At 35.4% G+C, this 21,565-nt stretch overlaps 2 protein-coding genes across 6 annotated transcripts; both read left to right on the top strand.

Moving 5' to 3' along the window:
• The first annotated feature begins 253 nt into the window (after positions 1-253).
• On the top strand, positions 254-14,211 carry LOC109008311 (CSC1-like protein At1g32090). The gene is made up of 11 exons (XM_018988353.2): positions 254-730; positions 2,347-2,499; positions 4,478-4,613; positions 7,826-7,927; positions 8,077-8,196; positions 8,331-8,411; positions 8,590-8,930; positions 9,724-9,969; positions 11,123-11,447; positions 12,366-12,599; positions 13,460-14,211. The coding sequence occupies exons 1-11, from the start codon at positions 417-419 to the stop codon at positions 13,808-13,810; spliced, it is 2,403 nt and encodes an 800-aa protein (XP_018843898.2). The 5' UTR covers positions 254-416; the 3' UTR covers positions 13,811-14,211.
• Positions 14,212-15,543: 1,332 nt separating this feature from the next.
• On the top strand, positions 15,544-21,356 carry LOC109008312 (4-coumarate--CoA ligase-like 6). Of its 5 annotated transcripts, none has more exons than XM_035686275.1 (7): positions 15,544-16,938; positions 17,427-17,616; positions 18,261-18,412; positions 18,719-18,786; positions 19,244-19,346; positions 19,456-19,595; positions 21,194-21,356. In XM_035686275.1, exons 1-6 carry the CDS (start codon positions 15,838-15,840, stop codon positions 19,567-19,569), a joined length of 1,728 nt encoding a protein of 575 aa, XP_035542168.1. In that variant the 5' UTR covers positions 15,544-15,837; the 3' UTR covers positions 19,570-19,595; positions 21,194-21,356. The 5 variants fall into 5 exon arrangements, with proteins under 5 accessions (XP_035542168.1, XP_035542165.1, XP_018843899.1 ...); XM_035686272.1 differs by lacking the exon at positions 21,194-21,356 and adding an exon at positions 19,906-19,952; XM_018988354.2 differs by lacking the exon at positions 21,194-21,356 and having other exon boundaries at positions 18,267-18,412; positions 19,456-19,768.
• Positions 21,357-21,565: the final 209 nt, after the last annotated feature.

Here is a 21,565-nt window from a genome sequence, read left to right as displayed (position 1 = left end):
GAAAAAGACACAAACAGAAACCGGGAAGACATGGACGAAAAAGAAATAGACAGAAGATTACCACAGCACACAACTCAATCCACGCACAAAGACGAGACAAAAACCACACTTTCTTTTCTTTCCCATCCCCATTAACTCTTCACTCTTCCAGTTGCACCTTGGCACATGCACGCCATCGAGTGCACCCCCAAGTCAATCATCTTCACACCCAAACGAATTGATAATATAAATTTGAGAAACGAACAGGATTAACAGATCAAACCCATGATTTGCGCGCTCTCCCATAATTAATTACTGAAAAAGACATATTCTTTCCTTTCCCCATCTTTAAAGTTTAAATCCACTTTTACTTCACCATCCTGCTCTGCTTTCTTCCTCTGCACCCTCTCTCTCTCTCTATTGTTCTCAATTCTTCAATGGCTACCCTCGAGGATATTGGAGTCTCTGCATTGATCAACATTATCACTGCCTTTACCTTCCTGCTGGCCTTTGCTATCCTCAGAATCCAACCCTTGAATGACAGGGTCTACTTTCCCAAACGGTACATCTCTGGAGAAAGAACCAGCCCGAGGCACTCCAGGAACTTCGTGGCCAAATTTGTCAACCTCAATATCACGACTTACCTTACTTTCTTGAACTGGATGCCTCAGGCTATGAGGATGAGTGAGACTGAGATTATAAACCATGCTGGTCTCGACTCTGCCGTTTTCTTGAGAATCTACACTCTGGGGTACTCTATTTTTGTTGGCTTTCTCAAGGAATTTTTTTTAGCTGTAGCAGTTGTTTGATTCTCAAAAAATTGGAGTCGTTAACTGCAATTTTCATTGTGCCGTGTCATATATGTCGGTGCAAATTGTGAATAAAAAGTACTGAACCTTGGACCGGAATAATTAGCGTATGTGTGAGATTTAATGTACTCGTTATTCCGTCCGTTTCTTTCATTATTTTTTTTTCTTTCCATGTCTTTGGTTCCTGTTGGCGTTTGGTCGTTTGAGAAAAATTTTGTAGTTTTAATTGTACCGCGCGCGCGACACAAACATATTGGAGCTGTTATTGGCCAAAATACAAATTCATGACTTTTTAGCTAAGAAAACAAAACTCGACTTAATTACCAAGAAAACTTTGATTTCCAGATGTCTTCCTTTTTTAATCTTCCTTTTCAGCTTGTGGCTTCTTTATAGAGTTTTTGATTTAGGAGGAAAAAATGGGACGGATAAAATATACAATTATCATGTTTAGCTTTGATTACGAGCTCTCTCTTTAAAGCAGTTGAAGGGAGTGGAGGGGCGGAACCCCTGCGATGGAGGGGGCAGGGGTGGATTGGGACTGTTTCCTTGGGAATTTGCATTCTTGAGTGTCTATTTTACTAGTTTCTCTCATGGTTTTAAAGTTGTGTAGTTGTAGTTGTAGTTGCAGTTGTTGCGGATTGTAGTCAAAATCTGAGAATTAATACTGTTAATAATGGGATACATGATGCTGGCTTGATTTTGGATTTTGCCATTATCTCAATTGCAATGTAAAAATTTTGAATGTATCAATTGACTTTCTGTCTCAATGTCATTTTTATCTTGCTGTTTCCTTCACAGCTTAATACACAAGTACCCTGTTTTATAACGACCAGATAGCAGGGAAGATTTTTAATGTTTGAAACCTAATAACGGCCTTTTCACACTTACAGGCATTGATTAAGAGTTTTGGACTCTTTCCCTCTTAAGGTTTGAAAGATTATTTATTCTTAATTAATGGTGTTCAATAGTTCTGGGTATTGGTTCATTGTAATTTATCTGGTTTTTTACAAAGAAATCCTAATTGCTCTTGTTTTGGGTTGAGCTTGGAAAATCAAGCCCATATTTAAAATACTTTCTTTATTCCACATGTCTACAAACAGATTATATTGCTTTTAATTTTGAGAAGTTGCTCCTATGATTCTCAGTATGCACCAAACCTCAATTGAACTTGATGTGCTTTGTGACTCTTAAAGAAAAACTAGGTTCCTTTATCAAAATTCAATCTAGGTCCATAATGAAGTCATGAACCTATGGTCCAGATGAACTGTTTCTTTCCAGTTCTTTTCAGTTCATCTTCCTTGAAGTTGCAAGCTTCAAGTTGATATATCTTATGAGAATTCACTCAGAAACATTGTTGTCTGCAACCAAAAAGATTAGGATTATAGTACAAATTGACATCTAGAAACAAAGGAACGCTGGCATTTTGTATTGATTTGCAACTTTTCAAGCAAATAATTTTCATGATCTTTTCTATTTATTTATGACCTTGGCTGAAGCTTTTAGATTTAACAGATCGGTCAGCATTTTCGTAACTGATTTCTTCTCTTTTGTTTGACAGCTTAAAAATCTTTGTACCAGTGACAGTCCTGGCACTTCTTATCCTCATTCCAGTCAATGTGTCAAGTGGGACACTATTTTTCCTCAGAAGAGAACTGGTTGTGAGTGATATTGATAAGCTTTCAATATCAAATGTTCGCCCTGAATCTATAAGGTACTTTTGTGTACTCCAAATGTATATAATGCAAATAAAATACTTACAAAATATTGATATGCTGGTGAGAGCCGAACTGATGATTTTGCTTTGAGTTTCTCAAATCACTACTGAAGATAGACGTAGAACTACACAAATGCCTGTTATACTAATTTTACAGTGTAACTGTGTTATTAGGTCCCCCATTAGGCGGGTGATCTATGGTAGAAGGGAATGAGCATGATAAAGGTGTACTGAGTGCCAAATCCCACCATTGTTTCTTACTAGGTGGAACTGAACTTCACGTGATTCCTAAGAGCTCTAACTAAATGTATAATTCTAGATATAACTTGAACTTTCTTTGGGTTGTTACACACGATGTGTATATGAGATGAGATATCTTTCATACTTACATTTGAAGTTACCTTACTAAGAACTAGTATGTCAAAGGCATGGTTATCTTAAATAATTTGCTCTAAATGTGTATGAAAAAGTGAGTTGAATGTGGATATTAACTTTGTATGATTCTCGTACTGACGTTATTGCAATCTCACATATAATGACTGTAAATTCCTGAAGTTGTTCTAAATAAAGTTTATATTTAATATAAAGAAACCAAAAGACGTTTGAGGATTTTACGTTGAGCAACCGTGGTGCTCTGAATTTCAAGTGTTAAATTTAACTTAAAAGCAAGAGTGGATATTGGCTGGGGTTACAGGAGTGCAATGTTTGTTGAGAATTCATAAGATATACTTGGAAGCTAGATAAACATATTTTTAAATGATGGATTAAAATTTGTGTTAGAACATGGTCTTTCCCCTCCTAGTATGTCAAACAATTTTTTTCATAAAAATCAAGATTGAGATTAGCTCCCTAGTGTAGGAGCTTTATTTAAAGTCCAGATACTGTTTAGACTTGAGCTGGAGCAGCATTCTGTATATGAGAATCCTGGTGCTGTGAGATTGACCTAGTATGATGGGAGATGGCTAATGGTTAGATTATCTGGGATGAGATTTATTGTGGAATGTATCTTCGATTGCTTTTGCCTTTCACTGGCCGAGACACTTACTCTGGTGTTTCGGTGATCTGTAATATAGGAGTTTAGAGGTATTCTGTTGGAAAACTTCTCATTCTGACAAGACTGTTGGTGTGATTAGTGACTGCTGCTTCCTGCATAATTAGAACCTTTTTACAAAAGCTTACTTTCTAATCAATGAGTAGGAGAGATAATTACCGCTTCAAGTAGTTCTTCAAATGACACCACAAATGCTGAACAGCATGGTGGCTTCCGTTAGTTTTTGTCCTCAACCACTCACTCTCTACCTGTTATCTTTTTTGCTGTGATGATAGACAGCAAGCGGTACATGTTGGATTGAGCTTTTTCTTCTCATCTGTTTCTTGGTTGTTATACTTCTGCTACAGTACATGTTTAACTTATCACAGCCTAAGGTGGGGTTTGGATAGTGAGATGAGATGAGATGGTTTTAGATGAAAGTTGAAAGTTGAATAAAATATTGTTAGAATAATTTTTTTAATATTATTATTGTTTTGGGATTCGAAAAAGTTGAATTGTTTATTGTATTTTATGTGAGAATTTGTGAAAATTGTAATGATGAGATGAGATAAGATGAGATGGGTTGAGATGGTTTTGGTATCCAAACTGAGCCTAATATTGACTTGTTAAGGTTCTGGAGTATCACTTTTGGCTTTTACGTTGAAGGCATTCCGATATAGTCTTAGTCCTTCTCATGCAAATAGTTCATTTATGTTCATTGTTAAACAATCAAATTTCATGTTCATTGGCTTAAAGCAGTTCAAAGTACTAGGTTCGATACTATGAACTTGCGATGTAACTAACTTTAGTTTTCTTGAAATGCTAGAATTTATAGTATTTTGTAGTCAATATATGTATATTTTTATATTAATTCTCTTTTAAAACATATCTTATTTAGGTTAATGGCAACTATTTGAAAACAAGATTGTACTCTTTAAATTTCAGGTTTTTTTACCACATAGGATTGGAATATTTGTTCACGATATGGACTTGTTACTTGCTATACAAGGAATATGATTATGTTACATCAATGAGATTGCATTTCTTGGCTTCACAACGCAGGCGTGTGGAGCAGTTTACGGTGAGTTGGGCTCATATTTCTTCATAATAATCTAAGGAACATATTAAGGTTTCTTCAGTATGTGTGAACGGTCTGTCACTATTTATCAATTAATTTGTTGTATATCCTTTTAATTGTTTTTAGAAGTAAAAGATTATATTAATAAAAATAGGCATAGCCCAAGTACACATGTAATATACAAGAGATAACACCTAGTTAGGGGGAAGAAATAGAAACTAGAAAATGATGAAAATCTAGGCCATTGAAACCTATGGCTTTAGCCCATAGGAATAAGGTGTTAACAAAGAAGAATCTAATCTCCTCCAATGAGCTCTCCCTATCTTCAAAATTCTAATAATTTCTCTCATTTCATATGCACCATAGAATACAAATAGGAACCATCTTCCACATAGTTGTGATTTGTTGAATACTGTCCAAATTTGTCCAGTTGGCTAGAAGCTTGACCACAATAGTAGGCATAACCCAGGCTAGCTCCAATCTTTTCTGAAGACGTCATCCCATAATGCATGGCGACCTTACAATGTAGTAACAGATGATCCACAGTCTCGCCATTCTTTCTACACATACAACACCAGTCCACAATAATAACCCTGCGTTTCCGTAAGTTATCCATAGTCAAAATCTTGCCCAAAGAAGCTGTCCAAGAAAAAAGACCGCCTTTAGGGGTGTTTTATTTCTCCAAATTCTTTTCCAAGGAAAGTGATTGCTCTGTGGGTTTGTGAGGGTCTTATAGAAGGAACGAACAAAAAATACCTTTTCTAGTGAGTACTTACCACATCTTATTAGCTCCTTGAGTTCTCAACCTCATGGCGTACAAGAGGCTGAAAAAATCAGAAAAGCTGCCAACTCCCAATCATGGGCTGCCCTGATAAAATTCACATTCCATTGGATAGAGCTGCCTGGCATCTCTATGAGGTCCACCACTGATGCCTCCTTTTCATACACATTCTAGAAAGTTGTAGGGAATGTAGTCTTAAGGACTCTATTTCCACACCATATTTCATGCCAGAATTTTATTTTAGATCTGTCTCCCATCACGATTCTAGCATGTCGAGTAGAAACCCCCCAACCTCTTCTGATGTGCTTCTAGACTCCCACCCAATAAACCCCTTGTACCTCCCTAGTGCTCCACTCCCCCCCCCCCCCCCCCCCCCCCCCCCACTTGAAATCAATCACCAACTTCTATAAAGTCTCCATCTTAATGTTATACCGCCACAACCATTTCCCAAGAAGAGATTCATTGAATACCCTCAAATTTCTAATCTCCAACCCACTAGCAGAGATTGTAGAGCATACCTTATACCAGTTGACCGGGTGAAACTTAAATTCATTTCCCAACCCGCTCCAAAGGAAGTCATGTTGGAGTTTCTCAATATGGTTCGCCACACTCTGTTGAATTGGGAAATAAGTTGGCAAATTGGACAGAGTGCTCTTGATAGGTGTGGTCCTACCACCTTTTGACAAATAATCTCTTCCAACTTGCCAATCTGCGTTTGATCTTCTCTATTACTTCATCTCAAATAGATCTAGCCCTGAAAGAGGCACCCAAAGGAAGGCCAAGGTATTTCATGGGAAAGGAGGAGAGTGTTAGCCAACATCCAAAAATTGCAAATGTTTCCAACTGGAACTAACTCTGACTTGGATAAGTTTACTTTCAATCCTAACACGGCTTCAAATCAAAGTAAGAGTGCCCTTAAAGAACAAATATGATTTTGCCCCGCCTCACAAAAAATCAAAGTATCATTTGCAAACAACAAATGAAAAATGTTAAGAGTACCCCAATTGGTGTCACCAACCAAAAACCCAGCCATAAAGCCACTTCCAACCATGGTGGACATCATTCTACTAAGCGTTGCGTCGCCATAACAATGACAAAAAGAAATAGGGATAGGATCTCCCCCTGCCTTAGCCCACGAGAACTGGTAAAGAAACCAATTGGACTGCCATTAACCAAAATTGAGAACCTCACTGTGGAGTTGCAATTCCTAATCCATGAGCACCATCGCTCCCCAATTCCACACCACCCAAACAAGTATAGTAGGAAGTCCCAATTAACATGATTATAAGCCTTCTCCATGTCCAGCTTGCATAAAATTCCAGGATCACCAGATTTTAATCTACTATCTAAACATCCGTTGGCTATTAGTATTGGATCCAATATTTGTCTTCCCCTTACAAATGCGTTTTGGGATCTCGATATAATCCTCCCCACGACCTACCCCAGGCGGTTTGCTAGAACCTTGGAGATAATCTTATACACCCTATTCACAAGATTAATAAGACGAAAATCCTTGATATTCAAGGCCCCAACCTTCTTAGGAATAAGCGCGTTAAAAGTGGCATTGGGGCTTTTCTCAAACTTCCCAAACGAGAAACATTGATGAAGACCTTCATCAAATCATCCTTCACCACTTCCCAATAGGATTGTAAGAAACCCATAGAAAAACCGTTTGGACTAGGTGCTTTATCTTTGGCCATCCTCCTCACCACTTCATGGACTTTTTTCTCATCAAAGGGCCTCTCTAGCCAGGAAGCGCTCTGATGCTCAATGGTCTAAAAAACTAGCCCATCAAGCTTTGGCCTCCACACTACCTGCTCAATTAGTCTGGTCTTATTTGATAATCACCTCATTAGTAAGAACACAAGATTTCAAAAATAATTAGTGTGGTGTTTCTTGACCATCATTTGTCACAGTTCCCAAACTATATATCTAAGCATACTAAAATTTGCGTCTTTGTACTCGGTTTTAGTCCTACTTGGTCTATGCTTACATTCTAAAGTTTCTTGACTAATTCCAGTTTGGAGTAAGCCTCATTCCCTGTTGTCAAAAAAACATTTAAAAAAAAAAGTGATACAATGCACCATGGGATCTCATCCTTGGCAGCAGTAAGTTCTTCAAACACCAAGGCAAAAGACAAGGACCCTATGCTGACGCTTCCTGTTAGCCTTTTCTGATTGTGATTCCTCTATTAACCTCAACTAGTAACTGCTTAATCATACTTATTCATAACAACATCAATCTACTTAAGAGGAATTCTTATGTGCAAAATCATATAATTTTTTTCAGTCAAATAAAAACCATATGGTCTGTATCTGTTTCTCTATATTTTTTAGGCAATTATTATTCAAGTTCTAATTATAAATGCATTTCATCAATGAGTTTAATCAAGTTTAAGTACTATTTGAACCTGGATTATTTTTCTTTTTTGCAGGTAGTGGTGAGGAATGTGCCGCATGTTCCTGGACACTCCTTATCAGATACTGTGGACCACTTCTTTCAAACTAATCACCCAAATCATTATCTCTTTCACCAGGTAATAAATATTTTTTTTAAACTATTTGCTAGGTGAACTCCCATTTCCATATATATATATGTATGTATATATATTGATCCAACCTAGATAATGTAATGGGCAAGCTATACACTGATGATGTTTCTGTATTTACTTTTATATCTATTCAGGCATTATACAATGCAAACAAATATGCTAAACTCGTGAGAAGAAGGGAGCGGCTCCAGAATTGGCTGGACTACTACCAGCTTAAGTTTGAAAGGCATCCAGAAAAGAGGCCAACTGGAAAAGTAGTTTGTTCTCATGAACTGAAATTTCAGACATGCCGTCTGTTGAATGGATATGCATATCTATGCAGATTCTGAATTCATCAATTGATAATTGGGGTTTTGGATTTGATGGTTTGATATATTTTCCTTTTCAGATGGGATTTTTGGGGCTTTGGGGTGAAAGTATTGATTCTATTGAGTACTACAAACAGCAGATTAAGCAGATTGAAAAGATAGTAAGTTACGATCTCTACCTCATTTTCAATCTATTCAACTTCTTTGGTATTTCATTCTTCAACTGCTCCCAAATCTTCATTAGTATGTGTATCGTTTTACTAGAATAACTTATAGCCTTCTTAATTTATCTATTAATTGTTAGATTTCTTCAATCTAATAGCTGCATCCTTCTGCTAGTTGACATTGGAGCGCCAGAAAATTATCAAAGACCCAAAGTCTATTCTGCCAGTTGCTTTTGTTTCATTTAATTCGCGTTGGGGAGCCGCTGTTTGTGCACAGACACAGCAAAGCAAAAATCCAACACTTTGGTTGACAAATTGGGCCCCTGAACCTCGTGATGTCTATTGGCGGAACCTGGCCATACCATTCTTTTCTTTGAGCATCAGAAAACTTATAATATCATTGTCAGTGTTTGCTTTAGTTTTCTTCTATATGATACCGATTGCATTTGTGCAATCCCTCGCAAATTTGGAAGGTCTTGAAAGGGTTGCTCCTTTCCTCAGGACTGTGATTGAGCTGTAAGTAAACTTAATTGGATTTATAGTTTGTGAATTGTATGATTAGGTAGAATTTCACATCATTGTTGCGATCTCTTCTTCTCAATAATTCCATATTCTTTGCTAGCTTTGTAGTATATTGAATTTTCAATTTAGATTACCATTATTTACATAAATAATGGTAATTACTTGCCCCTCCATCCCCCCCACCCCTTGAGCCCCGCACCCCGGGCCAGGGGGCGGGGAAAAAGAAGTGGAGTGGACTATTTGTGCATTAGAATGACAGCAGGATACCTTCATCCTGATTCCAACAATATTAGTACATTGTAGAAGCCTTGTGAAGGCAAAAAAGTATTGGTGTGCATGATTGGACATTTCCTTGAATATAAATTGTTTGTGAAAATCTTTTCTTTTCTGTTTAATTTCCGTGTGGCTTTATCTTATCACCAATAGGGCTCGCTTTTATCAATGTGAAATGATAATATATTCATGTATGCTATTGAATCTATGAAGTATGTTTCTTATGTTAATCTCATTATGCTGCCTTTCAAACTAAAGATACTACCCTTTTAGTCACTAATATGAATTTTCACATTGCTGCCAATGTGGGAGTGCATCCAATTATAAACCTTCAAAGGAAATACTCATATTCGGAATTGACTGATTGATCTGTTTGTGCTTTCTCACCATTTCATGCAAGATGGTCGTTTTCTTAATTCATGGTTACCAATACAGCTCAAATCCAATAGCTTTTCCTTTTATGTTTTCCTTTTTCTTTGGAACTCTTATCTAAAATCTTGTCAACTTTATACAGGAAATTCATCAAGTCATTCCTACAGGGCTTCCTCCCAGGTCTAGCCCTTAAAATCTTTCTATATATTCTCCCAACAGTTTTGATGATCATGTCAAAAATTGAAGGACATATAGCATTCTCAACACTGGAACGAAGAGCAGCAGCAAAATACTATTATTTTATGTTAGTGAATGTATTCTTGGGAAGCATTGTGACTGGAACAGCGTTCGAGCAACTGCATTCTTTCCTTCACCAGTCGCCCACCCAGTAATTTTCAATTTCTAATTACTCAAGCTTTTATCATTTCCATGTTCGAGCATTTTCTAATAAATATATGGCTGTCATGAATTGTGATTTCCTCAATAAAAATACATTAAAATGACTGTTCTTATTAAGAACTATAAGCTTATTTAGGCATGACACAATTTTGCTTCAAGAAGTCACAATTCTAATTGGTGTAACAAGATGACACAATAATCTACATAGGTTCAAAAGAAAGAAATAGATATCAGTGTGCAGTATGACATACATTGCAGCGAAGAATTTTTTGTATTTATCTTGAGATGCATGGTCAAATTATATAATATCAATGGTCAGTCGTTGTTCTACACTTCAGTTCCCCTTAAGACGAGGTATCGTGTTCAAATGATACCACCTAGTTTAAGGAATGGGATTATGTCCCAAGGCTAATTGGGAATCTGTTGTTACTTTTTGTGCAATATAGATTATAATTGACGTGTCCAAATTTTCTGTTTTTCTTTGTAAGATAGCATGTTATGGCCTGTGAATATCATATAGGTTTCACTTACCAGAGATTTTTTCCTCCTTTCAGTTTTTTCTTATTTATTTATGCATTCCTGTAAGGAATAAAACCATTTTGATATTAAAGAGATATTTGTCATTGGAAAGAAGTGAAGAAACAAAAGGGGTGTGAAAAAAAAAAGAAATTAAAAGTTTTTTACTTTTGTTTAGAAAAAGAAAGACCTTATGGAAATATCTTAGATATTTTAAACACATATTCTTCAAAGTGTGATGTAAAACAAAGACAGTAGTAATGATTCATTACAATCAATTTAGCCTTCTATTTTTAAACTAGAAAGGTGAAGAAACTATGATGACGGTTTTAATGTGATAATTCATTTTTGACAAGGGGCAATGGCTACCATTTTGCAACACTTCACTTTCATCACATTCTAAGAAGTATCTAACCACAACTTTGTGATTTAAAATGTTATTGATGCATATCCACATTTAATTTCTTATGCCATTTCACTTTTACGACACATCATTTGATATCTATCACCCAATTACTCTGCAGAATTTTGTCTTATGTTTAAGCAGAATGATTTTTATTATATTTGTCATGTAACTATTGCATCCAATATGATCAATTCTTGTGAAACCTCACTTTTTGTTACAGGATTCCTAGAACCATCGGGGTCTCCATACCAATGAAAGCTACTTTCTTTATCACATATATAATGGTTGATGGGTGGGCAGGCATTGCTAGCGAGATTCTTCGGTTGAAGCCATTGGTAATATTTCATCTAAAGAACATGTTTTTGGTGAAAACTGAAAGAGACAGAGAAAAGGCAATGAACCCTGGTAGTGTTGATTTCCCAGAGACTCTCCCAAGTCTCCAGCTGTATTTCCTCTTGGGCCTTGTGTATGCTGTGGTTACCCCAATACTTCTTCCTTTCATACTAGTCTTCTTCGCCTTTGCATACTTAGTTTACCGCCATCAGGTCAGTTTATTCACAATGTTTGATTATTTCTATAGTCTTACTTTGAACAGAATTATAATAGCCTAGGAAGAACAGAATAAAATTATAATAACTATGTATACCAATAGCTAAAACTATAATTTGTGCTCATATTTTTTTTTCGAAGCTAAAAAAATGTTCTATTTCAATCTTTCAACTTTTCATCTAATCAGTATCCAAACACAAAAATCAATATAACTTTTACAAACTTCAGGACAAAAATACTCTTAAAAAATTATATTCAAATAACTTTTCAACTCTACCTCCATCTTTCACAAATTCCAGTACAACATCTATTTTCAAAAAATATTTTATTGAAAATTCTCTCTCCCCTTTCCCAAACAATATTAAATAAAATAATAATAATTCTCAAATATTCTCTACGTTTTTTATAACCTTGGAAGGATTAGCAATTAGAAATGACCTAGCTATTGGGAATGATTAAAATATTTTATGTTGAATGTGTCTACAAGAGAATTACCCTACAACTATTTTACAACTTATTTTACAATCAATCAATGCAAGCATGCTACTTCATTAAAGATTAATTCCAATTTTACAAAACTACCCTTCAATTAATATAGAATTGTTAAGTAGTTATAAAAGAGTTGTAAGTTGATCATTTTCCTTTAGTCAAAAAAAGTATCTGCAAGGAAAATTATCTGATAATTAAAATATTTATTAGAATGACAACATTACAGTAATAAAAGTAAATAAATTATTGGTTTTACCTGAAGATCAGCTTCTGCTCATCAAAGTTTGTATAGTTAACAGATTACAGAGAATTTAGTGACAATATAAAAAAGAGTATATTTTTAGGATTTGTTTCTTTTTTCTTTTTAGATTTATTATTATTGCAATAATTATACTTTTAATTCTAGATCCTCTTTGATTGTACAGATAATCAATGTCTACAACCAACAGTATGAGAGCGTTGCCGCATTCTGGCCACATGTCCACAGTCGCATAATAGCAAGCTTGTTGATATCCCAACTTCTTCTGATGGGACTGCTTAGCACAAAAAAAGCTGCAAATTCCACTCCTTTGCTTGTTGTTTTGCCCATATTGACATTGTCATTCCACAAATACTGCAAGAGACGCTTTGAGCCTGCATTTAGGAAATACCCACTTGAGGTAATCCCCAAACCATGCCCAACAATTAATTGACAAAAGGTGTTTTTTCTTTTTTCATTTGCTACGTATTTTACTAACATATCCAATCTATTCAAACGAAAACCTTGTAGAGAGGAAATTCATTGCTATATATAAGAAAATGTAAGTTAACTTCGCTTTGGCATTTATCACTAGAGATCATGCATAGGTGTTGCTCTTTTATATAAAGACCAAACTGTAACTCTTTACCTCTCAGCAGTTTGTGGAAGTTTCTGTTGCATGCAAACAATTAAATTGTTTCGCTACAGCTTTCTTAATGTATCAAAATCTAGAAAGTTAATTAAGAAAACAGAAAAACTATTTGCAAGCCCATATTTTGACACACCAAGATACACTAGAGATGTGGAAAATGTGGATGCCTGCCACAGCAACTAATAAATAGGGTTTTGATTGTTTTATAGCTTTAATTGGTCCCACAACAAGTGGTGTTTGACACACTGGCTTGTAAATAGCAATGGGCGGTTCATGACACTTTGAATCATGCTTGGAAGAAGCACTTTTCTGAATATCCATTTTATTGGAAAGGAGAGGAAGACCTGCTGGCATTTAATGTTTAGCTAAAAATAGATATCAGACGTCTACCACAATCATATAAGTCCATTTTATGAGAGTTCGAAGGGGATTTATCTCTATTTGGTGGTAGTGGCGGTAAGTAAGATCCAAGTACAAATCCTTTCTCCGTTTTGGATGGAGAAGCTTTGTGCTTCATGATATTTTTTTTATGTGATGACTTTTAATTTTTGTTTTTTCCGACTTCAAAAGAGATTGACAAGTTTTGTTTGACTGCTGATAAAACTATTCTGCCTTTGTTCATTCTTCAGGAAGCCATGGCAAAGGATTTATTGGAGCGGACTACAGAACCTGACCTAAACATAAAAGCTTACTTAGCTGATGCTTATTTGCACCCGATTTTCCGGTCATTTGAGGAAGAAGAGGAGTTAGTCGAGGTCAGAGTAGACAAACATCAAACCCGCAGAGTCAGCCCCCCAGTAAGCGAACCCAGCTCCCCATCACCACCCCGTTATGTCTATCATCCCCCCTCTCCACCTCATTATGTTGCACATCCATCCTCCCCACCCCAATATGTTTATCAGCCCTCTTCCCCGCCCCAATATATTTATCATCCGTCCTCCCCTCCTCACTATGCCTATCATTATGAAGTTGAGCCTTGAACTGATAGATACTTGTCTGCTTACAAGAAACCTAACCAATTCTTTTAGATATTCGACATCTTACCACCGTCCATTTAGGTTGTCTAGTCTCCTGTAATTATGGTTTCATCAATGTAATTGTGGTTGGGTTATGACATTTTCTTCAACTATAGTTGATGTCCAACTTATGTTTGATTGTAGAGAAGCTGTAACTGAAAGGTTATATCTTAGAATAGCCCTTCGACTCCAACCTCTTTTTATGTTTCAAAGGTTTCTTTTTCCTGTCTTTTCCTAGGAATCGAATTGATTTGTGTTACAGAACTTTCTGTCCTTAGTTTATTGGGCGACCCTCCTACTAGGAAATATTCTTGTTATGGTTGGCAATTGAGGAAAACAATGAAACTCCTTCGGTGTTATTTCTCCTGATTTGATTGTGTGAATGTGATCGTGATCCAAAGAGGTGGTGTTTAATTTTTTTTAATATCGGTCTCATGTTTTATTCATTTTTTTCAAAATGATTACACAACGGTTGCACAATTCACGATTGTAAATATCTTTTCTCAATCTCTAAATGGTGCTATAACCTCTATCATAACTGGTTATCTTCCCATTTTTCCTATCAAACAAACACAAAAGAGCGGGATCGAAATACAAGATTGTCCACTCACTAATTTTAATTGAAATGACATCTTATCTTCAATCAGCTGCAGTAACCATTAGGGCCGACTCTTTCATTAGATGAATTAGGCAATTGCCTAAGGCCTCTACGGGAAGAAGGCTCTCAAAATAAAAAAAGTCTAAAAGTATAATTTTAAAATATATATATATATATATATATATATATCTAGTTAAAAAAATTAATTAACTCAATAAAAAAACCTCAAAAGTATTAAATAGATATTATGTTATTATTAGTTTTAAAAATATTCCACATAATAATTATTTCAAGTACTCTCCTTTTAAGAATACATTTCTCTCTAATAAAAAAAAAAAAAAAGAATACACTTCTCTTTCGTTATTATTAATTTAATATATAATGTAAAAATTATAAATATCAAAATCTAATTTTCGAGTGTTCATAAATTTTTTTTGTATGATCCTTTAAAAAGGCAAGGGCTTACTTTTTTTCAAATGTGTAAGTTATTTATAGAACTTTACTGATAATAATGATTATAATTGCTTTCAGAACTTTTTTATATATTAAGAATATTTCAAAATATTTATGAATAATAATGAAATAATTTGAGATAAGAGCTTTAGAGAATATGAGCTTTAGAGAATATGAGCAAAGTTTTGACCAATCCTCACCTTCATATCAACTCTTCTCACCTTGGTTTCATACTGCCAACAACATACCCCTAACAAAGACTTCCTCCAGACATCTCTCGCATGTTTAATTAAAGTAATTTAATGTGATTTTATAAGATAGTTTAGAAAATAATAAAAAAAACTTTGTCTAAACCAAATCTATCTTATTTAACGATATTATAAATTATTTTAATCATATCAAATAATATACAATACAGTAGTATATAGTATATTTATTACCATTAAATAATAAAAAAATATGTAATAAATGATAATTTCATGATGATAAATACGCCATATTATATTTAGTAGAATGAAAGTGAGATGTTAATATAGTGAATAGAATTTTCTTATTTATTTCATTATAAAAATAAATTTTATAATTTAACTGTCATGTTATAGACTTATTTTATAAAATTTTGCGTGTCGGGGGTCATAGTCATACAACCCGACGCTTGGGGACGTGGTCGCAGGTTGCAGCCATACCCAACCTCGAATTTGCTGTTTGACAGAATGGAAGAGTGTACGGCAAGGGAGATGGCGGCGTCCTTTAGACAAGCACAAGGGCTTCTTCCTTTCTAAAACATCGACACTCTGACTTAAGAGTAGCGAAGGAACAGAACAGAATAGAACAGAAAACTACGAAGAGCCAAGAACCTTTTCCTGGTTCACACTTGTCTGCATCGTCGGTTTATCGCCCTCTCTGACCTCTCCCTCTCTCTCTCTCTCTCTCTAAATCAATGGCAAGCACCTCAACTAACCTTTTCAATTGCCATATCAAGGAAAACAATACCACCCAGATTCAGAATACCTCGACTACTCAAAACCCAAAGCCCCACCCAGACTGGTATTCACCAGAGACAGGAATCTACCACAGCAAACACACACCCGTAGAGCTTCCCTCAGACCCATTTCTTGACGTTGTTTCATTCCTCTTCTCCCACAAGCACCATGGGGTCTCAGCTCTCATTGATCCCTCATCTGGGTCTTCAGTCTCCTACCCAGAACTATATCCCTTGGTGGAATCTATGGCCTCTGGACTCCACATTATGGGTGTCTCACCAGGTGATGTGGTTTTAATCTTGTTGCCAAACTCCATTTACTATCCCATTCTTTTTCTGGGTGTTCTGTATTTGGGTGCAATTGTTACAACCATGAATCCTCTTAGTAAAGTGCTCGAAATCAAGAAGCAGATTGACGATTGTAATGTGTGCTTGGCTTTCACTTCACATGAAAAGGTTAAAAAATTGCAAGCATTGGGTATTCCGGCTATTGCTGTTCCAGAAGACGTGAATTTGGATTCCAAGCAAACTGCTTTTTCAGCTTTCTTTAAACTTATTTCCGGTAGTTTTGGTTTGGCTCCTAGGCCAGTGATTAAGCAGCAAGACACCGCTGCCATAATGTATTCATCTGGGACTACCGGCATGAGCAAAGGTGTTGTGCTAACACATGGGAATTTTATAGCTATGCTTGAGCTTTTCGTGAGGTTTGAGGCTTCGCAGTACGAATATTCAAGTGTGGATAATGTTTTTCTAGCTGTTCTACCCATGTTTCATATATATGGACTGTCTCTATTCGTTTTAGGATTGCTGGCTTTGGGTTCTAGCATTGTCGTGATGAGGAAATTTGATATGAATGAGGTGATGAATGTCATTGATAGATATAGCGTTACACACTTTCCAGTTGTTCCGCCGATGTTGTCAGCATTGACAAGGAAAGCCAAGGATGCTGTTAGAAGTAGTTGTAAGAGTTTGAAGCAGGTTTCCTGTGGAGCAGCTCCTTTGACCAGTAAAGTCATAGAGGACTTTATTCAGACACTGCCTGATGTTGATCTCATTCAGGTACAGAGACCTGAGTCTGGAAATGACTCTTCACAGCATAATTATCCTAATAATTTCTATTACAAGATTTGCTTCTCTATATTATCTTTTATCGGTTGAGAGCCGAATCATTTGTTTGGTTTGGTTTGGTTTGGTTGTGGAGGAAACAAAGAAGAAATTTGGGATCTTAGATCGTTAACAGGAACATATTGAAGAACTCAAATAATGTATAAAATGGCAGATTTTTTTATACACAAATGTTTAATCCAAAGAGTGGAAGATATTGAAATTTTCAAGTTACTTTTTCCTCTGCTTCTTTGGCAACAGAATAGAATATGGTTTATAGCAAGTAATAAGTTTATCTATCATCAGCTGAATTCTTTGGTAATTACGTTACAAACATCAGTATCAAGATGGCCTATCATGCTGGTATTGTGTCGTTTGGTAGTTGTGCTGGTCACTTTCATTTTTGGAAATGTCCAGCTGTAACTTTTTTCAATTTTTGTTAGGGTTATGGCATGACTGAGTCAACTGCAGTAGGAACTCGTGGCTTCAATACTGAAAATATTCAAAATTATTCTTCAGTAGGACTATTGGCTCCAAATATGCAAGCTAAAGTGGTAGATTGGAGTACTGGATCCTTTTTGCCTCCTGGCAGTGGTGGTGAGCTTTGGCTACGAGGACCAGCAATCATGAAAGGTAATAAGTTTTGTCAGTTTACTGGTTCATTTGCCCCTAAAATTATATACCATCTTGGTAATGCTAATAAGTCAATTTTATAATTTCAAAATCTATGTTACTCTCTCATTTTACAGTTTTCGTCATGTCGGACATCGTATGGGACAACAATTGCTATATTTCAGTTTGTTATGTTTAATTTGTTTTAGATTGCTCAAAACCATATTGGATCCAATAACGATGTCCCTATATATAAGTAGGCTGGTACATGATTGCTCCTTTCTTTTTTGCTAATCATAATAGTTCTATCTATTGATATCCTTCAAGCTCTACTTGTTTTATTTGAATTATAAGATACAACTGTTAAAACCGTTCTCACGCCTTCTTATATTTTTTATATAAGCTTCACCATCCAGTTAAATTCTATTCATCCCCAAAATTCTACCTATTGCCATGAAAGTAATTTGCAGCCTAAAAATTTTACACTCTTATGGCTCAAGAATATATTGCAGCCTGTTGCCATCATGTCAAGAAAGTTAAATACAAAATCTCTGTAAAATTTATTGAGAAGCTGATGGAACCAGAGCATGAGTGTAAATGAATTTCCTTTGCCATCCTTTTTGTAATCCCACAGGTCTACAAGATATCAATTGTTGCCCTCATAGTTGCAGGATATTTGAATAATGCAGAAGCTACTATGTCAACAGTTGACACAGATGGTTGGCTACATACTGGAGACATCGTATGTTTTGATCAAGAGGGATACATACATATATTCGATCGCTTGAAAGAGATCATCAAATACAAGGGCTTTCAGGTATGATGTATAGATTACTTATAAAAAAAGGTATGATGTTTAGATTTGAAGCCATCTAACTTGCACCACCTATTGCTCTTCATTATATGAGGGGCTTTAGGAACATCTTCTTTGTTTCCCATGATTTTAAATTACAAAATGAATTCTTTGTTACTTCAATGTTCATCGTTTTTGCACAGTTCAATTTCAGTGGGGAAGTATAGAGTTCTTGCAAACTGGCTGTGGGCTCAAATCTTTTTGAAAAGTTTATCCATGAGAATTTATTGTAAATAAATGTATCACTTATATAACATGTCCTCTCTGCAGATTGCTCCTGCTGATTTAGAAGCTGTGTTGATCTCCCATCCTGAGATACTTGATGTTGCAGTAACGGGGTAAGTGTGAGGACTTGAGGCACTTTAATGCATAGTACAAGGCATTCGAACATGGTCTAGAGATGAAAAGGATCCTATTTGTTCAATAATAAAATACACAGTTAAATCCAAATGAGAGGCATTTGCCAATGATTTAATAGAGCAATTGGCCCAGATGGATCATGATGAGTAATGACTTTAAAAAGTGCCCCGCATAAAAGGGATTCGATCACAGTCAAGCATACAAGTATACAACTTTAAAGCAAATATGCACTGTCTTGGAAAATGAGTTTTATTCGAGTACATTGTAAAGTGTCTATTTCTTATTATCTGAAGATTAAACCTGTAATGTATCATTAAAAAGGCTGGTATCAACCATGAATAATTTCAATTTATGATACTCAGAGGCACTCTTGTTGCTTGAAAAGTTGCCAGTAAATTGATAGGACCTTATGAAACATTCCATTTTTTTCACCAGTACCGTGGATGAAGAATATGGAGAGATACCAGTGGCATTTGTGGTGAGGAAGCATGGAAGTAGGCTTTCCTCAGCAGGTGTCATGGATTATGTCTCTGAACAGGTATTTCATTTTGAACTCAGTAACTCATATGCATATATTTAAGACTATTTTATTCGCCATGACCTGATCGAGCTGACCGCCAGCTTCTGAACTTGTCTCCTTTCGGCAGGTTGCACCGTACAAGAAAGTCAGAAAGGTGGTCTTTACGAACTCCATACCGAAGTCTGCAGCAGGAAAGATCCTTCGGAGGGAACTCAGGATCCTCTTGACTTCTAAACTCTGAAGCCTTTTCTTATGCATGCCTCATTCGTAAGTAGCACTGATTTTTTTCAAGATAGAGCCTTGAGAAATGAACAGAGAGCTTTACTTTAAATCTTCATTTTTGCCAAGTATAATTGTTGGAAGAAATCCATGTCTAATCAAAACACGCCATGAGTATGAGTCTAACTTTTCTTTTTAATAAGATTGCTTGCCAAGTACAATTTTGGTTGAGGTAATCCTGAGGGGTAGTAGCTCAGCTGGTCCGGCCTTGGGTTTGCTCCCCATGGTCACCAATTTGAGTCCCCTTAGGGCCACTGGAAGTTTACTTGGTCATTAACTTCATGTTCCTATGAAATTAGTCTAGGTGCGCGCAAGTTGGTCCGAACACCCTCGATTATCAAAAAAAAAATTTGGTTGAGGTGATTTCTGTTCAATCTCAATCAGTGTTTTAAATTTCGTACCGTATTGGCCGGTACGGCCGAAATTTTTCGTTTCGGCCGTCCGGCCGGTACAGGTACTATATTTGTTCCATACCGGCTAAAATACCGGCCGGTACCGGATTAAATTTTGGCCTGTACCAGCCTCTATTTCGGCCGGTACCGGCCGATATTTCGGCCTGTGGTTTTTTTTTTCATTTTTTCAAACTACAAACTTATTTTTTAACCCCTAATTCAGACTAGACTATTTATAATTTATATATATATGTATTTATATATAATTTATTTATATATAGACTATTATTTTGGAATATAATTTTTATATATATTTATATATATATAATTTATTTATATATCAATTATTCCGAAATATTATCCCGAAACGCTATCTCGAAACGGTACCGATACCGAAATATTTCGTTCCAGTGCCTTGACCAGTACGATGTCCGGTACGGTATTCAAAACATTGATCTCAATACTGCCTACCAGCATATGATTCCACCAACCAGTATCTCACACCGATTCAATTCAATTTGGAGGTAGAGTTGAGTCATCTTTGTTGATCTGACCTAGTAATGAAGTTATAAGTGTACCTTTTTAAATACTATATATATATATATATATATATATATATATATATATATGATACATTGAGCTTGTTGATGCCTTTCGATCTAACACTGTTTTAAATTGAGAATAGTGAAATTTATTATACAAAGAGTACTCTATGGTGATAAGTTTGGTTGAACAATTTAAAACAGTTTGAAACACTTCAAAAACTTTGGTTGAGTGAAAAGAGAAACTAAGGGCTTGTTTGGATACAGAAATCATTTCACTTCATTTTATCTCATCTCTTCATTACAATTTTTCTAAACTCACACATAAAATATAATGAATAATTTAACTTTTTTAAATATCAGAATAATAATAATATTAAAAAATAATATTTTATTCAACTCATCTAAAACCATCTCATCTCATCTCACTATTCAAACGAGCAGTCATTTATATATATTATATGCCAAAATAATCAGTGTCATCAAGAATCATTTATGTATTCATTAGTTACAAAACTAAAAAAATCATAAGTTAAGAAAACCAAAAATACACGTGTAAGGAAAACAAAAAGAAATATTAATTTTAAATAAAAATGAGTAATTAAATTAAATATAAGTTATATAACACGTTTCAATTAATAATGTTGCACAGACATGAAATGAGCAGCAACGTCCGGGCTGTTGACTTGTCGTGGACGCACACGCAAAGGATGACCTAGCTTACACTTTTTTTTGCGTATACACATCAGCTCGATTGTCTATTCTGTTGGGAATTAAGCAGTTCTTCAACTACTCTGAAACTGACAGCTGCTTTTGTTTAGCATGTACCTTGCTTTTCTCCGAGGATAATTACAAGCAATGTTTTGATGAATCAATCACATGTTTAATGTGTTCATGTAATACCTAAAATGAAAAATATATATACAAGCTCTAAATGTACCAAATTTCATAAGTCTGTTATGAAAAAAGTAAATCGCACCATAAAAAAATGTAAAAAGTTTAATTTTTTTTTATAAGATCTACA

This window comes from Juglans regia, chromosome 2 (assembly GCF_001411555.2).
Source record: "Juglans regia cultivar Chandler chromosome 2, Walnut 2.0, whole genome shotgun sequence".
Lineage (NCBI taxonomy): Eukaryota > Viridiplantae > Streptophyta > Magnoliopsida > Fagales > Juglandaceae > Juglans > Juglans regia.
Note: the sequence above shows the minus strand (reverse complement) of the source record. Positions and strands in the feature narration are given on the sequence as shown.

What these genes read in the sequence shown, in the direction of transcription:
- LOC109008311 (XM_018988353.2), top strand. Translation starts at nt 417, where the DNA reads ATGGCTACCCTCGAGGATATTGGAGTCTCTGCATTGATCAACATTATC. An exon ending in TTGAGAATCTACACTCTGGG is followed by an intron (nt 731 to 2,346) that starts GTACTCTATTTT and finishes TTTGTTTGACAG; the next exon opens with CTTAAAAATCTTTGTACCAG. An exon ending in GTTCGCCCTGAATCTATAAG is followed by an intron (nt 2,500 to 4,477) that starts GTACTTTTGTGT and finishes TTTAAATTTCAG; the next exon opens with GTTTTTTTACCACATAGGAT.
- LOC109008312 (XM_035686275.1), top strand. Translation starts at nt 15,838, where the DNA reads ATGGCAAGCACCTCAACTAACCTTTTCAATTGCCATATCAAGGAAAAC. An exon ending in TCAAATACAAGGGCTTTCAG is followed by an intron (nt 18,413 to 18,718) that starts GTATGATGTATA and finishes TCCTCTCTGCAG; the next exon opens with ATTGCTCCTGCTGATTTAGA. An exon ending in TGGATTATGTCTCTGAACAG is followed by an intron (nt 19,347 to 19,455) that starts GTATTTCATTTT and finishes TCCTTTCGGCAG; the next exon opens with GTTGCACCGTACAAGAAAGT.